Consider the following 23,905-nt stretch of genomic DNA (forward strand, 5'->3'; position numbering starts at 1 on the left):
TTATAAAAATGATTATTTATTTATTTTCCCAGCTATTGATAAATCAGGATAATGAAATACATACAAGTATTTACTACCTTCATTAACCTCAATTTAAAAAAGAGCCCTCGCACCTAAAGTAAAGTTTATTCAAAATAGCCGGAAACATAGATTGAATAGGTAATAATTATATTTCATATACATTATTAATTTATTAATATTTTTAATATTTTATACTTTCTAATCATAGGAAATGTTACTAAAATTGAAAGCTTTTGGGGTGTTTATGAACTTCCTTCTTTCAGACTATTTTTTATAAATTATAGTGCAGCAATGAAAAATATTAAACCTCTTATTTACTTGTTATTTAAAAATGACATCTCGTAGAAATCGAGATGTGTTTCATCGCAGTTTAACTTACTTACTTACTTATCCGGCGCTACAACCGCTTTGCGGTCTTGGCCTGCCTCAGGAGTGTCCGAAACCGCTCACGGTCTCGCGCCTTCGTCTGCCAGTCCGTTATCCCGGCCTTAATGGCGGACGCCTCCACGCCATCTTGCCACCTCAATTTGGGCCTACCACGCCTCCTCTGTCCTTGTGGACGGCCTAAAAAGACTTTACGGGCTGGGTCGTCCGTTTCCATGCGTACAACATGGCCAGCCCACCGGAGCCTGGCGAGCTTAATACGCTGTACGACAGTGAGATCGCCGTACATCTCGTATAGCTCGTCATTATAGCGGCTCCTCCATTGTCCTTCCACACATACGGGGCCAAGTATCCTTCTGAGCATCTTCCTCTCGAACGCGGCTAAGAGGGTTTCGTCAGATTTGGACAGTGTCCATGTCTCAGAGGCGTATGTGAGTACTGGTACTATATAGGTACTATATAGTCCCAGCTTCGTCCGTCGCGACAGGTTCTTTGAGGTGAACTGCTTTTTCAGGCTGTAGAATGACCGGTTGGCAGCCAGCATCCTTGCGCGCAACTCAACTTCCATACTGTTGTCGTTGCTGACCTTTGACCCAAGATAGGTGAATTCTGGGACGACTTCAAAAGTGCGTTCACCTATCTGTACATCACGCCTACGTAGATTTGGATTATTTATTGGTAGGTCCGCTGATGTTGCCACCATCAGTTTGGTCTTTGCCTCGTTTATCTGCAATCCGAGGTTCTCTGCCGCCTGCTCAATCCCTTGGTAGGCTTCTGCTACATAGGAGAGCCGCAGACCAATGATGTCTATATCATCAGCGTATGCCAGGATCTGGGTTGACTTATAGAAGATGGTTCCCGTAGTCTCCACCCTCGAGTCGCGTAGAGACTCTTCTAAAGCGGTTTTGAATTCCTGTTGGACAGCAATGTCCCTTAGAGAGTCCGTGTTGAGCCGAGCCTGCGTGTTTTCTCCGCCCCCATTGGCGCGGGGGCGGGCGATTCTACAACGTATCACTAAGCCAACCAAGTAGTGATCGGAATCGATATTGGCTCCTCGATATGTTCTGACATTTAACAGACTCGACTGTCGTCGGCGGCTTATTAACACGTGGTCGATCTGGTTGAAGGATTCTCCACCCGGGTGCGCCCACGTAATCTTGTGGATTTTTTTGCGCGCAAATTTGGTACTTCCTACAACCAGATTGTTCGCTGCGGCGAACTGGACCAATCTACTACCATTATCATTACTGTGCTCATGCAGACTGTGACAGCCAGTGTATTGGCGGTACATTGGCTCCCTACCGACTTTTGCGTTGAAGTCCCCCAGGATGATTATGAGGTCATGCCTGGGGCAAGCATCTACAATTCTAGCGAGGCGGCCGTAAAAAAGGTCCTTCTCCTCTTCCTCTTTGTCTTCGGTAGGGGCGTGAACGTTTATCGCAGTTTAAAATATGTTTTATTCTAATAATGCACACTGGTCGCTCGCGTGGATGACAAAATCGCTATAAAAATGCTGCATCGGAATTTTAAAAGGCATGTAACGCTTCTCCTGTGTAACGTAGAGGGCTGAGCCTTACTTTTACCCAGCCCACTACGTTACATTGGAGAAGCGTTACATCCCTTAAAATATTCCCAAGCAGCATTTTTACTACAGTTTTGTCATCCAGGCGACCGACCAGTGTACATTATTTGAATAAAAAATATTTTACATTGAGATGAAAAAAAAGTTAATTGCTGTAAGATGAAGCGATTTCAAGGAGATTTAATTTTTAAATAAAAATTAAATAACAGGTTTAATATTTTTCATTGTAGCATTATGATTAATGAAAAAAAGTCTGAAAGAAGGAAGCTCATGAACACCCCAAAAGCTTTCAATTGGAGTAACATTTTCTATGATTAGAAAACATAAAATATTAAAATATTTTTAATTAAATTATATATATGAAATATAACTATTACCTTTTCAATCTATGTTTCTGGCCATTTTGAATAAAAATTACGTTAGATGCAAGGGCTCTTTTTAAAATGAGGTTAATGAAGTTAATAAATACTTGTAAGTATTTCATTATACTACTTTATCAATAACTGGGTAAATAAATAAATAATCTTTTTTTTATTATTTACATATTTTATTTATAAGATTGTTAAAATTATAATTCTTGAAGTTGTGACCACTTTTCTAATTATCAACAAAGTGTTTCTAATTATCATATAAAAGTAAACAATAATAAGACATGATTATCTATTAATTTGCTCATCCACGGCGGTTAAAACAAACGTTCAAAAATGTTGCTTGGGTTTGTGATTAACAGGCGTTACGCGTAACGCTAGCGTAACGTAGAGGGCTGAGCCTTACTTTTACCGAGGGCTGAGCCTTACTTTTACCCAACTATCCCGAGTAAAGCAATTATGGAATACAGGCGGTCCCCGAGATACACGGTTAATGGGGACCGAAAACGTTAAACAGCCCTAATTCAGCTATAAAGTACGAGCTGGCTATTTGGGTCATGTCTTAATATTGCTTATTTTTACATGATAATTAGAAAAGCAACAATTTTTAACCAAACATTAAAAAGGACAGCAATTGCTAATAAAGGCAACACTCATTGATAATTCATGAGTATAAATAAATTACATTATTACTATTAGGCTATCATTTTTAACAGCAATCAGAGTTGTAACAACTTCACGTATTATAATTATAACAATCTTACACATAAAAAATGGTTACTTATAAAAATGATTATTTATTTATTTTCCCAGCTATTGATAAATCAGGATAATGAAATACATACAAGTATTTACTACCTTCATTAACCTCAATTTAAAAAAGAGCCCTCGCACCTAAAGTAAAGTTTATTCAAAATAGCCGGAAACATAGATTGAATAGGTAATAATTATATTTCATATACATTATTAATTTATTAATATTTTTAATATTTTATACTTTCTAATCATAGGAAATGTTACTAAAATTGAAAGCTTTTGGGGTGTTTATGAACTTCCTTCTTTCAGACTATTTTTTATAAATTATAGTGCAGCAATGAAAAATATTAAACCTCTTATTTACTTGTTATTTAAAAATGACATCTCGTAGAAATCGAGATGTGTTTCATCGCAGTTTAACTTACTTACTTACTTATCCGGCGCTACAACCGCTTTGCGGTCTTGGCCTGCCTCAGGAGTGTCCGAAACCGCTCACGGTCTCGCGCCTTCGTCTGCCAGTCCGTTATCCCGGCCTTAATGGCGGACGCCTCCACGCCATCTTGCCACCTCAATTTGGGCCTACCACGCCTCCTCTGTCCTTGTGGACGGCCTAAAAAGACTTTACGGGCTGGGTCGTCCGTTTCCATGCGTACAACATGGCCAGCCCACCGGAGCCTGGCGAGCTTAATACGCTGTACGACAGTGAGATCGCCGTACATCTCGTATAGCTCGTCATTATAGCGGCTCCTCCATTGTCCTTCCACACATACGGGGCCAAGTATCCTTCTGAGCATCTTCCTCTCGAACGCGGCTAAGAGGGTTTCGTCAGATTTGGACAGTGTCCATGTCTCAGAGGCGTATGTGAGTACTGGTACTATATAGGTACTATATAGTCCCAGCTTCGTCCGTCGCGACAGGTTCTTTGAGGTGAACTGCTTTTTCAGGCTGTAGAATGACCGGTTGGCAGCCAGCATCCTTGCGCGCAACTCAACTTCCATACTGTTGTCGTTGCTGACCTTTGACCCAAGATAGGTGAATTCTGGGACGACTTCAAAAGTGCGTTCACCTATCTGTACATCACGCCTACGTAGATTTGGATTATTTATTGGTAGGTCCGCTGATGTTGCCACCATCAGTTTGGTCTTTGCCTCGTTTATCTGCAATCCGAGGTTCTCTGCCGCCTGCTCAATCCCTTGGTAGGCTTCTGCTACATAGGAGAGCCGCAGACCAATGATGTCTATATCATCAGCGTATGCCAGGATCTGGGTTGACTTATAGAAGATGGTTCCCGTAGTCTCCACCCTCGAGTCGCGGATGGCCCTCTCTAGCGCCAGGTTGAATAGGAGACAGGCAAGCCCGTCCCCCTGGCGCAGACCCTTGGTGGTAGCAAAAGGTCCTGAGAGTTTTCCATCCACCCTCACCTGGCATGTGACGTTGGTCATAGTCATTCTAACTAGCCTTATCAGTTTGGCCGGGATTCCAAATGAGCTCATAGCGTCGTACAGTTTTACCCTGGCTATGCTATCGTATGCGGCTTTGAAGTCTATGAAGAGATGGTATGTGTCGTTTCTGTATTCAGCCATCTTCTCCAAGATCTGCCGCATGGTGAAGATCTGATCAGTGGTTGATTTTCCGTTTCGGAATCCTCTTTGATAGTTTCCTACTATCTCTTCGACGTGCGGGACAAGGCGATCCTGTAGGATCAGGGAGAATATTTTATAGGCGGTATTCAACACCGTAATACCCCTGTAGTTGTTGCAGTCCAACCTATCTCCCTTCTTGTATATGGGGTAGATGATGCCGAGATTCCAATCACAAGGCATCGATTCGCTATCCCACACCTCAGTAACAATTTGATGGATCTCGTTTTCTAGTCGTGCACCTCCATTCTTGACCAGTTCGGCTGCAATTCCGTCGGTTCCGGGTGCCTTGTTATTTTTCAGCCGACGGATAGCCTTTCGTGTTTCATCTATGCTAGGTGGCAGTAGCATGACATTATCTGCTAGTGGCGCTTCTAGCTGTTCGCTAAACTGGTCATTGAGTAATTCATCAAAGTACTGAGCCCACCGCGAGAGGACCTCTGGCTGGTTACTGACCAGATCTCCATCCTTGTTGCGACAGCAGGTTACCTTAGGTACAACGTTGTTTCGGTGACCTGCTATCGCTTGGTAAAACTTTCGTGTCGGTCCGTACGCCTCTCTGGTTTGCTCGAGTTCCCGCATGTTTTGCTCTTCCAAAGCATGCTTCTTGGAGCGGTGAACTCGTTTCTCTTCGCGTCTAAGCCGTGAATATTCCTCTGCGCATGCCCGCGTTCTATGCCGTTGCTGCATTGCTCGGTATGCAGTATTCTTACGTTCGGTCACTTGTCTGCATTCATCGTCGAACCAGCCAGATTTGGTGTTGCCACGACGTGGTGGGAGTATATTTCTTGCACAGTTTATTATTTTTGTTTTTAGAGCGTTCCACCTCTCGCTCGTAGTTTCGTATCTGTCTTCTGGTAGTAGAGACTCTTCTAAAGCGGTTTTGAATTCCTGTTGGACAGCAATGTCCCTTAGAGAGTCCGTGTTGAGCCGAGCCTGCGTGTTTTCTCCGCCCCCATTGGCGCGGGGGCGGGCGATTCTACAACGTATCACTAAGCCAACCAAGTAGTGATCGGAATCGATATTGGCTCCTCGATATGTTCTGACATTTAACAGACTCGACTGTCGTCGGCGGCTTATTAACACGTGGTCGATCTGGTTGAAGGATTCTCCACCCGGGTGCGCCCACGTAATCTTGTGGATTTTTTTGCGCGCAAATTTGGTACTTCCTACAACCAGATTGTTCGCTGCGGCGAACTGGACCAATCTACTACCATTATCATTACTGTGCTCATGCAGACTGTGACAGCCAGTGTATTGGCGGTACATTGGCTCCCTACCGACTTTTGCGTTGAAGTCCCCCAGGATGATTATGAGGTCATGCCTGGGGCAAGCATCTACAATTCTAGCGAGGCGGCCGTAAAAAAGGTCCTTCTCCTCTTCCTCTTTGTCTTCGGTAGGGGCGTGAACGTTTATCGCAGTTTAAAATATGTTTTATTCTAATAATGCACACTGGTCGCTCGCGTGGATGACAAAATCGCTATAAAAATGCTGCATCGGAATTTTAAAAGGCATGTAACGCTTCTCCTGTGTAACGTAGAGGGCTGAGCCTTACTTTTACCCAGCCCACTACGTTACATTGGAGAAGCGTTACATCCCTTAAAATATTCCCAAGCAGCATTTTTACTACAGTTTTGTCATCCAGGCGACCGACCAGTGTACATTATTTGAATAAAAAATATTTTACATTGAGATGAAAAAAAAGTTAATTGCTGTAAGATGAAGCGATTTCAAGGAGATTTAATTTTTAAATAAAAATTAAATAACAGGTTTAATATTTTTCATTGTAGCATTATGATTAATGAAAAAAAGTCTGAAAGAAGGAAGCTCATGAACACCCCAAAAGCTTTCAATTGGAGTAACATTTTCTATGATTAGAAAACATAAAATATTAAAATATTTTTAATTAAATTATATATATGAAATATAACTATTACCTTTTCAATCTATGTTTCTGGCCATTTTGAATAAAAATTACGTTAGATGCAAGGGCTCTTTTTAAAATGAGGTTAATGAAGTTAATAAATACTTGTAAGTATTTCATTATACTACTTTATCAATAACTGGGTAAATAAATAAATAATCTTTTTTTTATTATTTACATATTTTATTTATAAGATTGTTAAAATTATAATTCTTGAAGTTGTGACCACTTTTCTAATTATCAACAAAGTGTTTCTAATTATCATATAAAAGTAAACAATAATAAGACATGATTATCTATTAATTTGCTCATCCACGGCGGTTAAAACAAACGTTCAAAAATGTTGCTTGGGTTTGTGATTAACAGGCGTTACGCGTAACGCTAGCGTAACGTAGAGGGCTGAGCCTTACTTTTACCGAGGGCTGAGCCTTACTTTTACCCAACTATCCCGAGTAAAGCAATTATGGAATACAGGCGGTCCCCGAGATACACGGTTAATGGGGACCGAAAACGTTAAACAGCCCTAATTCAGCTATAAAGTACGAGCTGGCTATTTGGGTCATGTCTTAATATTGCTTATTTTTACATGATAATTAGAAAAGCAACAATTTTTAACCAAACATTAAAAAGGACAGCAATTGCTAATAAAGGCAACACTCATTGATAATTCATGAGTATAAATAAATTACATTATTACTATTAGGCTATCATTTTTAACAGCAATCAGAGTTGTAACAACTTCACGTATTATAATTATAACAATCTTACACATAAAAAATGGTTACTTATAAAAATGATTATTTATTTATTTTCCCAGCTATTGATAAATCAGGATAATGAAATACATACAAGTATTTACTACCTTCATTAACCTCAATTTAAAAAAGAGCCCTCGCACCTAAAGTAAAGTTTATTCAAAATAGCCGGAAACATAGATTGAATAGGTAATAATTATATTTCATATACATTATTAATTTATTAATATTTTTAATATTTTATACTTTCTAATCATAGGAAATGTTACTAAAATTGAAAGCTTTTGGGGTGTTTATGAACTTCCTTCTTTCAGACTATTTTTTATAAATTATAGTGCAGCAATGAAAAATATTAAACCTCTTATTTACTTGTTATTTAAAAATGACATCTCGTAGAAATCGAGATGTGTTTCATCGCAGTTTAACTTACTTACTTACTTATCCGGCGCTACAACCGCTTTGCGGTCTTGGCCTGCCTCAGGAGTGTCCGAAACCGCTCACGGTCTCGCGCCTTCGTCTGCCAGTCCGTTATCCCGGCCTTAATGGCGGACGCCTCCACGCCATCTTGCCACCTCAATTTGGGCCTACCACGCCTCCTCTGTCCTTGTGGACGGCCTAAAAAGACTTTACGGGCTGGGTCGTCCGTTTCCATGCGTACAACATGGCCAGCCCACCGGAGCCTGGCGAGCTTAATACGCTGTACGACAGTGAGATCGCCGTACATCTCGTATAGCTCGTCATTATAGCGGCTCCTCCATTGTCCTTCCACACATACGGGGCCAAGTATCCTTCTGAGCATCTTCCTCTCGAACGCGGCTAAGAGGGTTTCGTCAGATTTGGACAGTGTCCATGTCTCAGAGGCGTATGTGAGTACTGGTACTATATAGGTACTATATAGTCCCAGCTTCGTCCGTCGCGACAGGTTCTTTGAGGTGAACTGCTTTTTCAGGCTGTAGAATGACCGGTTGGCAGCCAGCATCCTTGCGCGCAACTCAACTTCCATACTGTTGTCGTTGCTGACCTTTGACCCAAGATAGGTGAATTCTGGGACGACTTCAAAAGTGCGTTCACCTATCTGTACATCACGCCTACGTAGATTTGGATTATTTATTGGTAGGTCCGCTGATGTTGCCACCATCAGTTTGGTCTTTGCCTCGTTTATCTGCAATCCGAGGTTCTCTGCCGCCTGCTCAATCCCTTGGTAGGCTTCTGCTACATAGGAGAGCCGCAGACCAATGATGTCTATATCATCAGCGTATGCCAGGATCTGGGTTGACTTATAGAAGATGGTTCCCGTAGTCTCCACCCTCGAGTCGCGTAGAGACTCTTCTAAAGCGGTTTTGAATTCCTGTTGGACAGCAATGTCCCTTAGAGAGTCCGTGTTGAGCCGAGCCTGCGTGTTTTCTCCGCCCCCATTGGCGCGGGGGCGGGCGATTCTACAACGTATCACTAAGCCAACCAAGTAGTGATCGGAATCGATATTGGCTCCTCGATATGTTCTGACATTTAACAGACTCGACTGTCGTCGGCGGCTTATTAACACGTGGTCGATCTGGTTGAAGGATTCTCCACCCGGGTGCGCCCACGTAATCTTGTGGATTTTTTTGCGCGCAAATTTGGTACTTCCTACAACCAGATTGTTCGCTGCGGCGAACTGGACCAATCTACTACCATTATCATTACTGTGCTCATGCAGACTGTGACAGCCAGTGTATTGGCGGTACATTGGCTCCCTACCGACTTTTGCGTTGAAGTCCCCCAGGATGATTATGAGGTCATGCCTGGGGCAAGCATCTACAATTCTAGCGAGGCGGCCGTAAAAAAGGTCCTTCTCCTCTTCCTCTTTGTCTTCGGTAGGGGCGTGAACGTTTATCGCAGTTTAAAATATGTTTTATTCAAATAATGCACACTGGTCGCTCGCGTGGATGACAAAATCGCTATAAAAATGCTGCATCGGAATTTTAAAAGGCATGTAACGCTTCTCCTGTGTAACGTAGAGGGCTGAGCCTTACTTTTACCCAGCCCACTACGTTACATTGGAGAAGCGTTACATCCCTTAAAATATTCCCAAGCAGCATTTTTACTACAGTTTTGTCATCCAGGCGACCGACCAGTGTACATTATTTGAATAAAAAATATTTTACATTGAGATGAAAAAAAAGTTAATTGCTGTAAGATGAAGCGATTTCAAGGAGATTTAATTTTTAAATAAAAATTAAATAACAGGTTTAATATTTTTCATTGTAGCATTATGATTAATGAAAAAAAGTCTGAAAGAAGGAAGCTCATGAACACCCCAAAAGCTTTCAATTGGAGTAACATTTTCTATGATTAGAAAACATAAAATATTAAAATATTTTTAATTAAATTATATATATGAAATATAACTATTACCTTTTCAATCTATGTTTCTGGCCATTTTGAATAAAAATTACGTTAGATGCAAGGGCTCTTTTTAAAATGAGGTTAATGAAGTTAATAAATACTTGTAAGTATTTCATTATACTACTTTATCAATAACTGGGTAAATAAATAAATAATCTTTTTTTTATTATTTACATATTTTATTTATAAGATTGTTAAAATTATAATTCTTGAAGTTGTGACCACTTTTCTAATTATCAACAAAGCGTTTCTAATTATCATATAAAAGTAAACAATAATAAGACATGATTATCTATTAATTTGCTCATCCACGGCGGTTAAAACAAACGTTCAAAAATGTTGCTTGGGTTTGTGATTAACAGGCGTTACGCGTAACGCTAGCGTAACGTAGAGGGCTGAGCCTTACTTTTACCGAGGGCTGAGCCTTACTTTTACCCAACTATCCCGAGTAAAGCAATTATGGAATACAGGCGGTCCCCGAGATACACGGTTAATGGGGACCGAAAACGGCCGCAAAATACCGCGTATCTCGAATTTCCGCGTAAGTCGAATCTCGTGATTTCCAGCTAAAATATCACAAATTTTCGTGTAATTTTGCAAGTAGGGGGCGGTTTTAGTCACTTTATGAATTATTTGATATGATTCTGACTGAATATAACTGTTTTAAACCTTTTGAAATAGTTTTTAACATTCGATCAAAACGGAAATTATTTGGCAATTTGCAATTGATGTGTCAAGTCAGTACAATTTGCTCAAAGAATTGTCAAATTTAGAAAACCGCGTATCTCCGAATCCGCGTGTAAGAGGTACCGTGTATCTCGGGGACCGCCTGTATATCGATACAGTAGGACCATTTCAAAAAACAAATAACAATAATAGATATGCGGTTACACTCCAATGTAATTTAACGAAACACGTTACGGTTATAGCAATTCCTAACAAAGAAGCAAATACGGTAGCTAGAGCAGTAATACAAAAATTTATGATAATATTTGGCACAAATATTAAAGAATTCAGAACCGATATGGGTACAGAGTACAAAAATGAAATATTTAAAAATATATCAGAAATTCTCCGAATAGAACACAAATTTTCAACGCCATATCATCCACAAACGATAGGAGCTTTAGAACGTTGGGACGATTGGATAAATTATTATTCATTTGCATATAATACAACGCCTAATTTAGACAACGGTTACACACCATTTGAACTAGTTTTCGGAAGAAACCAGAAAATTTCGACAAATATAACGGAAAAATCTACACCATTTTATAATTAAGATGATTACTCAAAAGAATTTAAATACAGATTAAAACTAGCTCACGATAGGACTCGAAAACATATAGAACAAGAAAAAATGAAACTAATGAAAGAGCAACAAAACATCAACCAAGTTAATTTTCAAATAGAAGATCAAATAGCATTGACAAATGAGAACAAAACAAAACTAGATCCGGTATATAAAGGACCGTATAAAGTAAAAGAGATTAACGGACCTAACATGATAATTGAAAACACTGATGGTGTCACACAGAATATTCACAAAAATTGAGCAATTAAAATATGACAGAATAACTTCATTTCATTACGTTATTCTTCCGAAGGGTGTAGGTGTAGCAGATTTACTGCTAACATCTAACATCTATTCACATCTAACTTAGCATTGCCAAAAGCCAGGTAAAAAGACGTTAACCACCAGAAGCGCAAGCGCATAGCCAGTAGCCAGGTAAAGAAACATTAAACACCAGAAGCGTAAACGTTCTCGTGTTTTACCCCAGAACATAAATAAGGAAAACGCGCCACAGATAAGCAATTAAACTTCCGTAAAACCCAGGCATAAACAGGAAAACGTTCGCTGCATCTACAATGCACGGATAGTTGATAAAACACAGGCACACTAGGTATAATTTAAGAAACACCTGTAAAAAAACCCAAACCCGGAATACCAAATGAAAGCTCACATTTGACAAACATCTGGTTGTCAAATGTGTCACAACTTTCACACCATATTTGTTATAAATAAAGCTCGAACTGATGGAGAAGTCAGTTCACCTTCCATAGACACGTAGATCACTCGTGTTCTGGTGCATCCCCCCCCCCCCAACAACGCTTCCCATTTACAGAGGGCCTCAAGTCGTCTTTCCGCCTTGGGCCTCCAATACCCTTGATCCACCACTGGGTTGCGAGATAAGACTAACTTAATTTTATTCTGTACAAATTCAACTGGAAGATTTCGTGGTAGTATTGTAATGATCCTTACTTAGCGTAGGTAGTATAAGTTTGTAGTATTAGTGTTAATAGAGGAACGCGTATTAGTTTCGCAATAGACAGGTAAGCGTAAAGGTGTGTACGGAACCTTACAAAGGTTAAAAGCTTTCGGCACTTTACAGTGCAGTAATACGCAAGGTTGCCACATAAATATATATATATATATATATATATATATATATATATATATATATATATATATATATATATATATATATATATATATATGTATATATATATATATGTATATATATATATATATATATATATATATATATATATATATATATATATATATATATATATATCATTTTATTTTATTTTTATTTTATATACATAACTGCTGTCTGAATTGAATTCTTAACAACATACCTATTAACTAAACTTATTAAATATTTGCTCTGAGGATGGATCGGAAGGATGGTAAGGAGAGGTGATGGTCAAACAGGTGTGCGCAGGAATTAAACAATCTCACAGCACGTAATAAAGGGTCATTTAAACCAACTGAAGTGTGTCGATTAGGAACAAATAAAGGAGCACGAGGGCGTCAGGAACGAATTGGAACATAGAAATGCAGAGATGAAAGAATGATATGTGAATCCACAGCATTAGATATGAGCGAGGCAACAAACATTATTTGGGAAATGTGACGGCATTTCTCCAATGAGTCCAGACGCGTATGCGGATTGAAAAACGTTTTATCATACCGATTGTTTTACGAGCCTTATTAACGGTAACGTCAATGTGATCGAGGAATGATAACCTGCTATCGAAAGTTACACCAAGATCTTTTACCGAGAGTACACGATTTATTGCTATACCCTCGAAGATATAAGAAGTCATAACGGAACAACGTAAACGACTGAAGGACATTTTTCGGGGCATAGAACTAGCTGGTTCGATGAGCACTATGATGCAAATCGGTTGAGGGTGTTTTGGAGCGATACGCAGTCAACAACAGACGATAAAGATTTAAAAATCTTTAGGTCATCTGCATAACAAAGAAAACAATCGTGTGGAATGACTGAGTTAACATCATTAATAAATAAAACGAACAATAAAGGATAAATAAAGGATATATATAAATATAAATATATATATATATTTGCTTTTATATATATATATTTTTGCTAGGACGTGCCGCTGTACAAGCGTACCGTAGTAAAATGTACCACAGGCAAAGTAGAAAGAAACAGAGGGAAACAAGAGTGAGACAGTGATAAGAACGCGACCAACAAAATGTCTATAAAAGATTTGATATAGATATAAAGATGAAATCTCCCCCCACCCCGTCTCCCTGCACAACACCTGGGACGATCGTTTCTGTTGCCACGATTGTAGCAATCTATTTATTTGAGTAGTGTTTTAGACCTTCTTAGAACTGGCGCTCACGTATTATCAATTTTCGCCGCACAGTTTAAAAATTGGTCTGTTTTCTCTCGCTTGACTTTTGCTACTAACTTCCTCGATGGCGCCTATTCTTCGTCAGCTGATCGGTCTTGACCCCGCTTGAACCTGTTTTGTGACCGCTGCCGAACTTGTTTCTCATTGGCCCTATTTTTGGATCAGCTTGTTGTCTCGCCTTAAGGGTTATTTTTTCATCCTTTTCTCCTTTCCTAGCGCCATCTGGTGTTATTTGCTATAGCTATTCGAGCTGTCAGCTGACAGCTCGTTGTTTTGATATTGTTTGGTGCATCTAATATGCACGAGGATGATATCGTGCCAACACTCCACCCCGTAAATCCTTGTAAAGGAAGGATTTGCTCAAAATCAGTACGATACATCCTACCTCCTACTGTGCATATTAGCCTTAATAACTCGCGATAGTGTTCATTTATATCGGGCCAGCTCGCTATCATGATCATTGCATAGGAACTGTCATGCGTGAATAGCCTACGTCCGCGCTGCAAGTGTTTTTGTGCTTTTCGAATTGCACACAGATACGACTTCGCCTACGTTTTCACACGATCAATCCTTCAATCAACATTCTCTTGTGTCCATACGGTGTTAGTTTTTGCCGTTTTCCTCTCCCGATTGTCTGTTGGATGCGAAACCACAGATACGCCCGGCCTCTATACCTGTCTTGCAACGCGGATGGTGTAAACATAACCCTTTTTCTGTTTTTGTCGGTGAGTGTATGTGTGTGTTCACTAACTTGCGCATTTTTTTCTTTTAGCTTCGTTGTGCACATGAATTGTACGCTATTGGTGAAGCTCCATATCAGCTTCCGACGGAATGTGGCCCCAGCAGAGTTGCCGGAACTGTAGACCGACCATTTCGACCGGCTTCTATCGGTTGCCGGAATACCAGATCTGCCTATCTCGGGTGGTGCTGCCAGATCGGTGCGTAGTGTTCCGGTCATCAACTTCGACTCCCCTTTCAGGAACGGTGGAATCGACAGTCCCTGAAAGTGAGCAAAAGTTTTTGTTAATGAGGCGAAGAAAAGTCCTTGAGGCGGCAAACTTAGCTTTATGTTGCTACGAGGGTTGGCAAACTCGTATTGCCTGCTGTCGCTTCCCGCCGCCTTCGCCGATCTAGTTTCCCTCATGCTCGAACCATCTCTCGTCACGCCTGCCATCCAGCTCGTCTCTGGTGATACTGGCTTACCGGCTACACTGGCGCTTTGTGCCAGTTCAGATGGCACCAGTGTTGTCGCTGGCCTGTCGTCCAGGGTGCGTTGTGTGTCGATGCCTTGGTGTCCTCGTTGATTTGTGATAGACACCATGCGGAATGGTATCCTCAGTACTGTGGATCTTAACGCATACATCGACAACGGTTCTGCTCCTCCAGATTGGACCGCTTCACTAGGGAGCGCGTTGTCTCGCGATTCGCAGTCTAGCTGCGCGTGTGCTTTGGCTACAGAACAGTTTTGTAGTTGGAGGGCCGGCTGCGCCGACGCATGTTGTCTGGTACAAACTATCGGTTCCACGGTTGCTAATGCCTCAGGATCTGCTGGTACCGTTCCGATGCACACTTTCTCATCAGCTTCACTAACGTTCACTGCTTCGTTACACTGCTGCTGCTCGCGTTCATCCTGCTCCAGATTCGAGGAGTTGTTTGCGTAAAATCGTTTCGATCTTTTCGCCTTCTCGATTTGAAGCATAATTATTTCCTGTTTATCGCCATTTTAATATCGAACTCTTTTAGAGCTAACTCCTTTTCTAATCGCTGCACTTCGATCAGTTGTGCCAGTGCCGCTTGCATTGTCGCCTTTTTTGATACGTTTGTGGTATGGGGCATTTTTGCAGCTGGGATCGATGTGGGTACCTGTTCCCCCGTGGACAGCTTCTTATACGCCGAGGCATCGCCCTCGCTATATGCTGCTCTTTTGGCTATTTTTTCGCCATTGCAGCTTTCAGCCGGCTTCCTCGTCTTCGCGATGGCTTCCATTGGGGTTTCTAGACACCTCTTCTCCTTCGCTTCGCACTTTACCCTCTTCTTCACACACAAATCGCACATCCGCGTATGGGATTCAACTATCGCGGTGATGGGGTTATGTCTTCTCCTTCGCTTCGCACTTTATCCTCTTCTTCACACACAAATCGCACATCCGCGTATGGGATTCAACTATCGCGGTGATGCTGACACACGCGTATTGGTACCACTCATGGCATTTATTGCACAGCACCATATTTGCGGTATTATTTCGCTCGCAGCCACCACGATTAATCCCGGTACTCATCACGACGCACACAGGTACGGATTTTTATTTCAAAGAAAATATCTAAACGAATGTTGAATGTCGCACCAATTTTTAAATGTTGCCACGGTTGTAGCATTCTATTTATTTGAGTAGTGTTTTAGACCTTCTTAGAACTGGCGCTCACGTATTATCAATTTTCGCCGCACAGTTTAAAAATTGGTATGTTTTCTCTCGTTTGACTTTTGCTACTAACTTCCTCGATGGCGCCTATTCTTCGTCAGCTGATCCGTCTTGACCCCGCTTGACCCTGTTTTGTGACCGCTGCCGAACTTGTTTCTCATTGGCCCTATTTTTGGATCAGCTTGTTGTCTCGCCTTAAGGGTTATTTTTTCATCCTTTTCTCCTTTCCTAGCGCCATCTGGTGTTATTTGCTATAGCTATTCGAGCTGTCAGCTGACAGCTCGTTGTTTTGATATTGTTTGGTGCATCTAATATGCACGAGGATGATATCGTGCCAACAGTTTCCATGCCTTGAACAAGGACCGTCCACTGAAGACTGGCGAGCTTGATACGACAATGAGTGTGCTTCCACACGTACGATGATGATTGCGTCAGATTTGATAAAAATAAAATAACTACGTTAAAATTGTAATGTATGTGATTCAGAAGAGAAGCTATTCATGTGTAAATATTCGTTTAAATGGATGAACAAAAAAATTCATTGGGTAACACGTTTGTCAGGAGGCGTAGAACATAGCGATTTGTGTGTCAATCCGAACACTCCCGGGCTGTACCCTTCCATAAGCGACCCTGAGTTTTTGGGGATAGTCCGGAAGGTACAAGTAGGCACAACACCTTCGATAGGTGCAAAACAACGCAAACGATTCCGACCGGAACTCGCCGCTCCAACGGATATGAGTTGCTTATAATTTCTTGTACCTAGTGATAATACTGGTCTTCCTAATCTCGTTGCATTTACGTGTCGGAACCGATTCTAACATGCCATAAGGCCATAACATAAGGTTGGATAAAAGAGAAGGATTAGCAGAAAAGGATTTTTTTTTGTTTTTTATTTCTTAGCTTGAACTATAAAAACTAGATACCTGTTATAAACCTAAATTTATGTGTTTTGATTATTTATTGAAAAAAAAAAGATAAATTTGTATTTTCTAAAAAAGAATATTTTAGCTAAATCGAGTGATAAAACATCTTAAATAACTCAAACAGCGATAAAACATCCTTTTTTGCTAGCTGTGAAACATGGTTTTTAATATTATTTAGTTTTCCACTGTTATATCAACTGGGGTGGAGCAGTAGATTTGGCTATCCGACTGAAATGGTTTTTTTATATGAAGTTTTAAACTGCATATCCCACTGCTCGACTTTTTAACCACGTTGCTATGGCGGCAAACACCATTCCACTCCACTGCCAAACCGATCGGTTAGCGAAGATTCTGATTAAGAAAACGCAATTGGATAACATTCGAATTCTGCTAACCGATCGGCTAAATTATCCACTCCGTTATCGACTTTCGTTCGCGATGAGGCCCATTTATCGAAAACAACCGAAACGCGCAACATAAGCAGTTCAAGCGTTACTGCCGCAAAGTGGACAAACAGAGAACGCATAGCAACTTATTGCTAAAAAGCGCAGTGTAGGCAAAGATCGACCAACGCACCCGTTCCTTGGCTAGAACAGTTGAAACTTTCCAGAACCTTTGTAAAAACACTAAAAGCGCAACATAGGCACAAATTGATAGACACCTCACTCTAATACAATGTATGAATTGTACTTCATATCAATAACCTTTAATCTCCTATATATAAATTTTCCTTAGCGCGTAACGCTACCATGGCAACGGGGTGACGCCGTTACAGCGACGCCGTTACGGTGACGGTGTTATGGAGACGGTGTTACGTTGACGGTGTGTTTCTCATTGGTTGCTCTTCTTCGTACACGTGCGCCGTACTCGGACACTTTTGCTGACCGGTTGTTTTGATCTAGCAGTCACTTTCAACCGTACGGATTCGATCTGATGGATGAAATTGTATTTGTGTTTTTTTTGTGGAATATTTTTTTAAAGCCCTTGAAACTGTTTTAACTGGTGCTGGGCCAAGTTTTGTTAATCAATTGAATTGCTTGGGTGTTGATCAAACGTGTGTTGAGGTGAATTGAGCTTGCGGAAAGAAAAGGCATGTCGATATTTGCGAAATTGGTTCTTTCGTCTAATCAATTTGAAACGCGAACAGTTTGGTAAGTTGGATGAGTTTTTGTACAGATGTTTATATTACTAACCATAAACAATGTATCTTTTTCATGTGTGTATGAATCCTTGACCAGCGTGATCCAATCGAATAGCTTCAAGGACATCAAACAGCAACACAATTATTTTATACTTTGTGGTGAGTATTTTATCGCACATCGATATTATTCACAGCTATTAGCAAATAAATTAACCGACCGTTTTTCTTTTACCTATAGTTTTTGCAACAACGGAACCACTCAAAAAGACAGAAAGAAAAGGGAGGCTCATCTCGCATCTAAACACGAACCAGTGGGCGTATACAGTATCCCGTTTCAACAAGGGTTAGGAGATGTACGTAATGAATGAACCAAGCAAGTACAGGTAACTAAACGTCCAGTTCTAGAAGCCGAACGCAATAGGGTTGGTGAGATGGACAGGCGCAACATGCACTACAAAAAAAAATGTACAAAGAAAAACAGAAGAACATGCATCGCAGTCGCGTAGCTGAGCATGAGAGTTTAAATAAAGAACGTACGGAAGTGCTCCGACAAGAAATTCAAACTTAACCATCATCGAATTCTCTACTTTGCTTTCCGAAATCAGCCAATAACGTGTGTGATTCCTTAGCAAGGGGGAAACCGAATGGCAAGTCGATTAACGACTATATTCAGATGCTTGAGCATAATCATATATCGGCCTACGACTGGAAATGAAGTTGATTATGGAAAATAATTGATGACGATGATGATTTACACAAATGCATGTTCATGTATTTGCCCTTGCAAAATTCATGCGAAATATCATAGAAAAAAGTGATTCATTCACATTGGCTTTTATACGGTGTTAAATTTAGCAACAATGTCATAAACACAAGTACAGGCGGTCCCCGAGATACACGGTACCTCTTATACGCGGATTCGGAGATACGCGGTTTTCTAAATTTGACAATTCTTTGAGCAAATTGTACTGATTTGACACATCAATTGCAAATTGCCAAATAATTTCCGTTTTGATCGAATGTTAAAAACTATTTCAAAAGGTTTAAAACAGTTATATTCAGTCAGAATCATATCAAATAATTCACAAAGTGACTAAAAACGCCCCCTACTTGCAAAATTTCACGAAAATTTGTGATATTTTAGCTGGAAATCACGAGATTCGACTTACGCGGAAATTCGAGATACGCGGTATTTTGCGGCCGTTTTCGGTCCCCATTAACCGTGTATCTCGGGGACCGCCTGTACAACGCCGTCGTTTAAAAACTATTTTACACTCATTCAATATCGGACTTATTAAATGTTTTACAAAAAAAAGACCTGCGTCCTTCTTAGCCTGGTTGATGTTCACTACATATTGTTTATGTTCTCAGCTACCAAGTAATGCAGGAAGAGGAATATTCAAAATAAACCTACAAGTCCAATTCAACCTTTCAAACTGAGATGGATGCATTATGGGACAAACACATACACACTTATTTCTTTGAAGTGTTGAACAGAAATCCACACACTTAAACAAACAACAGTAGATTTTGATATTATAGCACTCCTATCACACAATTTAAGACAAATAATTGTAATTTTACGATCCACCTACGTTGATGAGATTAACGATAGCTTCTAATTGTTGCCAATGTGGCGCCGTTTCCTGGGTATAAACATTAGCGTCCAAGTACTGCAGGACTCATCATCTATAATTTATGAAACTGAAAAACCAGTGATTATCAACTTACATTTAAACACTCAAAGCAAAACCATGAATGTTAAGCAGAATGCATGTTGTTAATCATAGAGCTACGGCGTTTGATTCAGTCAAATCATTTTTCTACAATAAAACCCTGCAGAAGGTAGAGCACAGATTAACACGATCAGGTCTACACGCTATGGCGGTCTACAGGGACCTCCAGCAAACTTTCCCGTACGCCGGTGGCGGTCCCTGTGTCTTTTAATGGGAGATGAACAATCATTACGATCAACTGTACTCTCTACCCTCATGAATGGAAGCAGTGTACAGGTTGAATTTCGTGTTCTAAGAATTATTGCGGTTGACAAAAATCTCATCGGACACACAACAGTATTGATTAACAGTTGAGTTGAAAACTTAGCAAAAATAAAATCAATTTTGCATCGTGTACTTCTTCACTTCTAATTGGTGTAAACGTCCTACGAGGACATGCCGGCCTATACAGGCTTTCAAGACTTTATTCAATACCACATAGCCGCATAGTCAGTCCTTACTACGGGGGGACGGTCCGTTCCAGGCTTGAACCCATTGCGGGCGTGTTATTGAGTCGTTCGAATTGACGAATGTACCACGGGACCGCCCCATTTGCTTCGTGTATATTTGGTTAAATTCAACTTAAATTCAGTTAATGTAGGCGGAACGGAAAGTTAGTAAATTCAGTACCGAGTTGAACCTATTGACGGTAGTTTGTGCAAAGGAGGACAATCAGTTCTGTCAACGGGATTTGCTGCCACATTACAATGATTTGCATCTATCAAGCAGTTTAAGAGCAATAAGTCTGCTGGCAGTGATGAGCTAGAGGAAAAGCTCTTCAAAACAGAGCCGGTGAGGCTTACCCTCGAAATCGTTGGTGTATTCATGATTATAAGAATCTGGGAACAAAAAAAACTGCTAGAAATGAGTGGATGCTGGGTTTCTTTCACCCATGACATTTAAATTAAAAAAAAACAGACGACAAGCTGGAATGCTCGAATTTTCGTGTCATCACAGTCTTTAATGCCGCCTACAAGATCCTGCCCCAGACCCTGTTCTGCACGTATGCGTCCCTAGCTAAAAATTTCGTCGGCAGCTACCAAGCAGGGTTTGTTGGAGGCAAATCCACCACTGACCTCCAAATCGACTCCAGGCAGCCTACAAAACCTTAGTCCGGTATGAGCTATAGAAAATCATGCAGCGGTACCACTTTCTTGGGAACTTGATCCGGATGGTAGAAGCCACTATGAACGAGGTGCAGTGCAAGGAAAGAGTATCAAACTTGATGTCGGAATCGTTCGAATCGCACAGGGTACTGTTGACGATCACAGGTTCTGAGACAAGGTGACGGACTGTTCTGTCTGCTCTTCAACATCGCCCTGGAAGGTGTCATTTTGTATGCAGCCGAAGAAATTGTTTCATGACTTTCAAATGGTTAATGTTTGATTATTGAGAAATAGCGAGTGTGTGTGAGGCGTATAAATGCAGGTGACTCAAATGCAAATCAACAATCATTGGTCAGACTCAGACCAACTGGGGAGCAGTTTATTAGTTGACGGCGACAGTCTCGAGGTCGTAGAGGAGTTCTTCTATCTTGGTATGGTTGTTACTTCGTACAACAATATCAGCAGCAAATTCCGTGCATGGGAATCGTGTATACTACGGGCTTCATCGACTGCTGAGATCCAGAAGACTTAGTCCGCATGAAATGTGAAATATAACGCACATTGATTCGCCTGGTCGTCCTCTATGGACACGAGTCCTGGATCATTCGAGCGGAAGACGCAAACGCTTTGAGCGTGTTTGAGTGACGCATTTTCCGACCACCTTTGGTGGTGTGTTCGAGCATGAAGTTTGGAGGAGAAGGATGAACAACGAGTTTGCTGAGCTGTACGGCGGATAGAGCATCCTGAAGATGGTGAAGGCAGACAGGATACGATCGCTGGGGCATGTTATGAGGATACCGAACTCATGTCTCGCCAACAAGGGGTTGGTAATCTGGATCGGATAAAGTAAGTTTTGTCGGAGAATGGGTATCTCCATGGTTAAAATGCTGCAACTAGGGACCAAACATCATGGAAAATTGTTGTTCAGGTCATGTAAGGACGATGTGCTCGATCGTGAAAGAAAATATCGATAAAGATAGGAGAAACAGGACTGCATGTGAAGGTGTTTGAGTACAGTCTCGAGTGGTATAAAAACACTCGGGATTCTGTTGCAAAATCCTGTAACCGGGCCATCTTAAGCTAGTCTCCCTATACAAAACGAAGTAAGAGGTGACGCTCACGTCACGCTCACGTTACGCTCATAGGTGAAACGATTGCTCACTATAGGATCTTCATGTACGAAAAAGTTACTCACTATAGAATGGTTTTGCTAACCAACTATGGGTGCTTGGATGATTTTTATTTCTTTGCGGTGTTTCCATTCTCCGAGGCAACAAGCAATGGTAGAGTGATTGAATCATTGATATATTCAGATCGAAAGACATCATTGTTTTATTCAATACAAAACTTCTACACCAACGTTTTCAAAGTGTTTATGTGAAGTTCGTCGTAGCATGGATTGATCGACTTAATTTTTTATGAAAATAAAAAAATAAAACAAAAGAGAGGAACAGTTATGAGCAATGTGTAAAAAGAAGTGACATACTAATAAAAATAATATCTTTTGAAAAAAAAGTATGTCAATAATAAAAAAAAGTTTTTTGAGGATTATTCCTCATTTATATGCATCGAAATTTTTGATGACAAATATGGTATTGAAATTGTAGAATTTTGGGATGCTTCTGTCAATCTTTCACTGATTACCGTCGAATATAACATTTTCTTGTTGAAAACAAACAGTCTAATCAAGTAGTCTATGGAATCAAGCTGATTGTCAAGAAAGTCTATAAAGTCTTGAAAAGAAACAGTCTAATCAAGTAGGCTATGGAATCAAGCTGATTGTCAAGAAAATATAATTCATGTAAATTGACGACATTCAAGCATATTGTGAAATAATTGTTACAAGATTTCTTAACAAGATTAATTTTTAACAAGAAATAAGTGTTGGAAAAATTTCTAAGCAGTGGACGGGTAAGCATATACATCACATTGAGAGATAAGGTTACACAAGTAGTTCAACGTTACTGTTCGATTTTAAGAATCTGAGTGCTGAGCCATGTCCACAGGACTGGAGGGTAAGATATGCAACTCCTCCCGAAGAAACACCCGCTGCAAAACAGAAACGTCTTCAACGTAAACGGCAGGCCGAGTACCGTCATCGTCAGTTGGACGGACAGTTGGTGATACTACAGGTCCGAAACCATCGGAAACGAGGACACATGATCGTGAAGAGAATCCTTCATCACATGAATTGCAGGTTGCTCCATCAGAAGATACGCATGCTGCTCGATCACATCTTCAGATTTATAGAGAGATAGTAAGTATATCATATGTCAATCTTTTGCAACAGCTAAAAATAAGAAAACTTATTAATCTTCACCATACGCAGCAGACAGAATTCGTTCTCCCGCTTCGCCAACGATGGGAAGCCTTTCGACGGAAACGAATCCAAAACAAATATGGAGCACGAACACTAAATACTGGGCTCGGTTATCATGATAACTACAACTACCCTATACGTCATAAACTGAACGCTCGCACACCGTGCCCATATTGTGCGACAGAAAAATGGGCTGGAGAGACTGGAACATTGTGCTGTAATGGTGGTCAGGTCATTTTGCCACCATTTCAAGAGCCTCCAACTGAGCTATCTGAACTGTTTGACGATGCAGAATTCATGCGAAATATTCGTGTATACAATAACGCATTCGCCTTTACGTCCATGGGAGCATCAATACGTGCAAATGATCATGTGCGTCAAGATCGCTCCGTCGCCAACGGTAGAGGTGTTTATACGTTCCGTATCCAGGGTACTCTGTGCCATCGAATCGGTGCACTTGACCAAGTCCCAGGTCATGCGCCAGCATATGCACAACTTTATTTCAACGACACGCGTATAGAAGAGAATCAGAACAATGTTATCGAAGCACGAGTTGCTTTGAGCAATAAGCTGGATCGAATGAAAGTGGCAATTCTCCAGCGTATGTTTGATGCCAATAACTCCTTGGCTCACCTGTTTCGTCACGCAAATGAACGTAAGACGCTACAACAAAATGTCCAGCTACACATTCACGCCCGCTTGCCGGGCCTCGATCAGCGTCGCTACAACAG

General features: G+C 40.7%; 1 protein-coding gene across 1 annotated transcript; it reads right to left on the reverse strand.

Moving 5' to 3' along the window:
• Positions 1 to 13,205: 13,205 nt before the first annotated feature.
• LOC133393548 (uncharacterized) lies at positions 13,206 to 21,463 on the reverse strand. The gene has a single exon (XM_061658926.1). The coding sequence runs from the start codon at positions 15,187 to 15,189 to the stop codon at positions 14,047 to 14,049; it is 1,143 nt and encodes a 380-aa protein (XP_061514910.1). The 5' UTR covers positions 15,190 to 21,463; the 3' UTR covers positions 13,206 to 14,046.
• Positions 21,464 to 23,905: the final 2,442 nt, after the last annotated feature.

The sequence above is a fragment of the Anopheles gambiae genome, chromosome 3 (assembly GCF_943734735.2).
Source record: "Anopheles gambiae chromosome 3, idAnoGambNW_F1_1, whole genome shotgun sequence".
In the NCBI taxonomy this organism is placed as follows: Eukaryota; Metazoa; Arthropoda; class Insecta; order Diptera; family Culicidae; genus Anopheles; species Anopheles gambiae.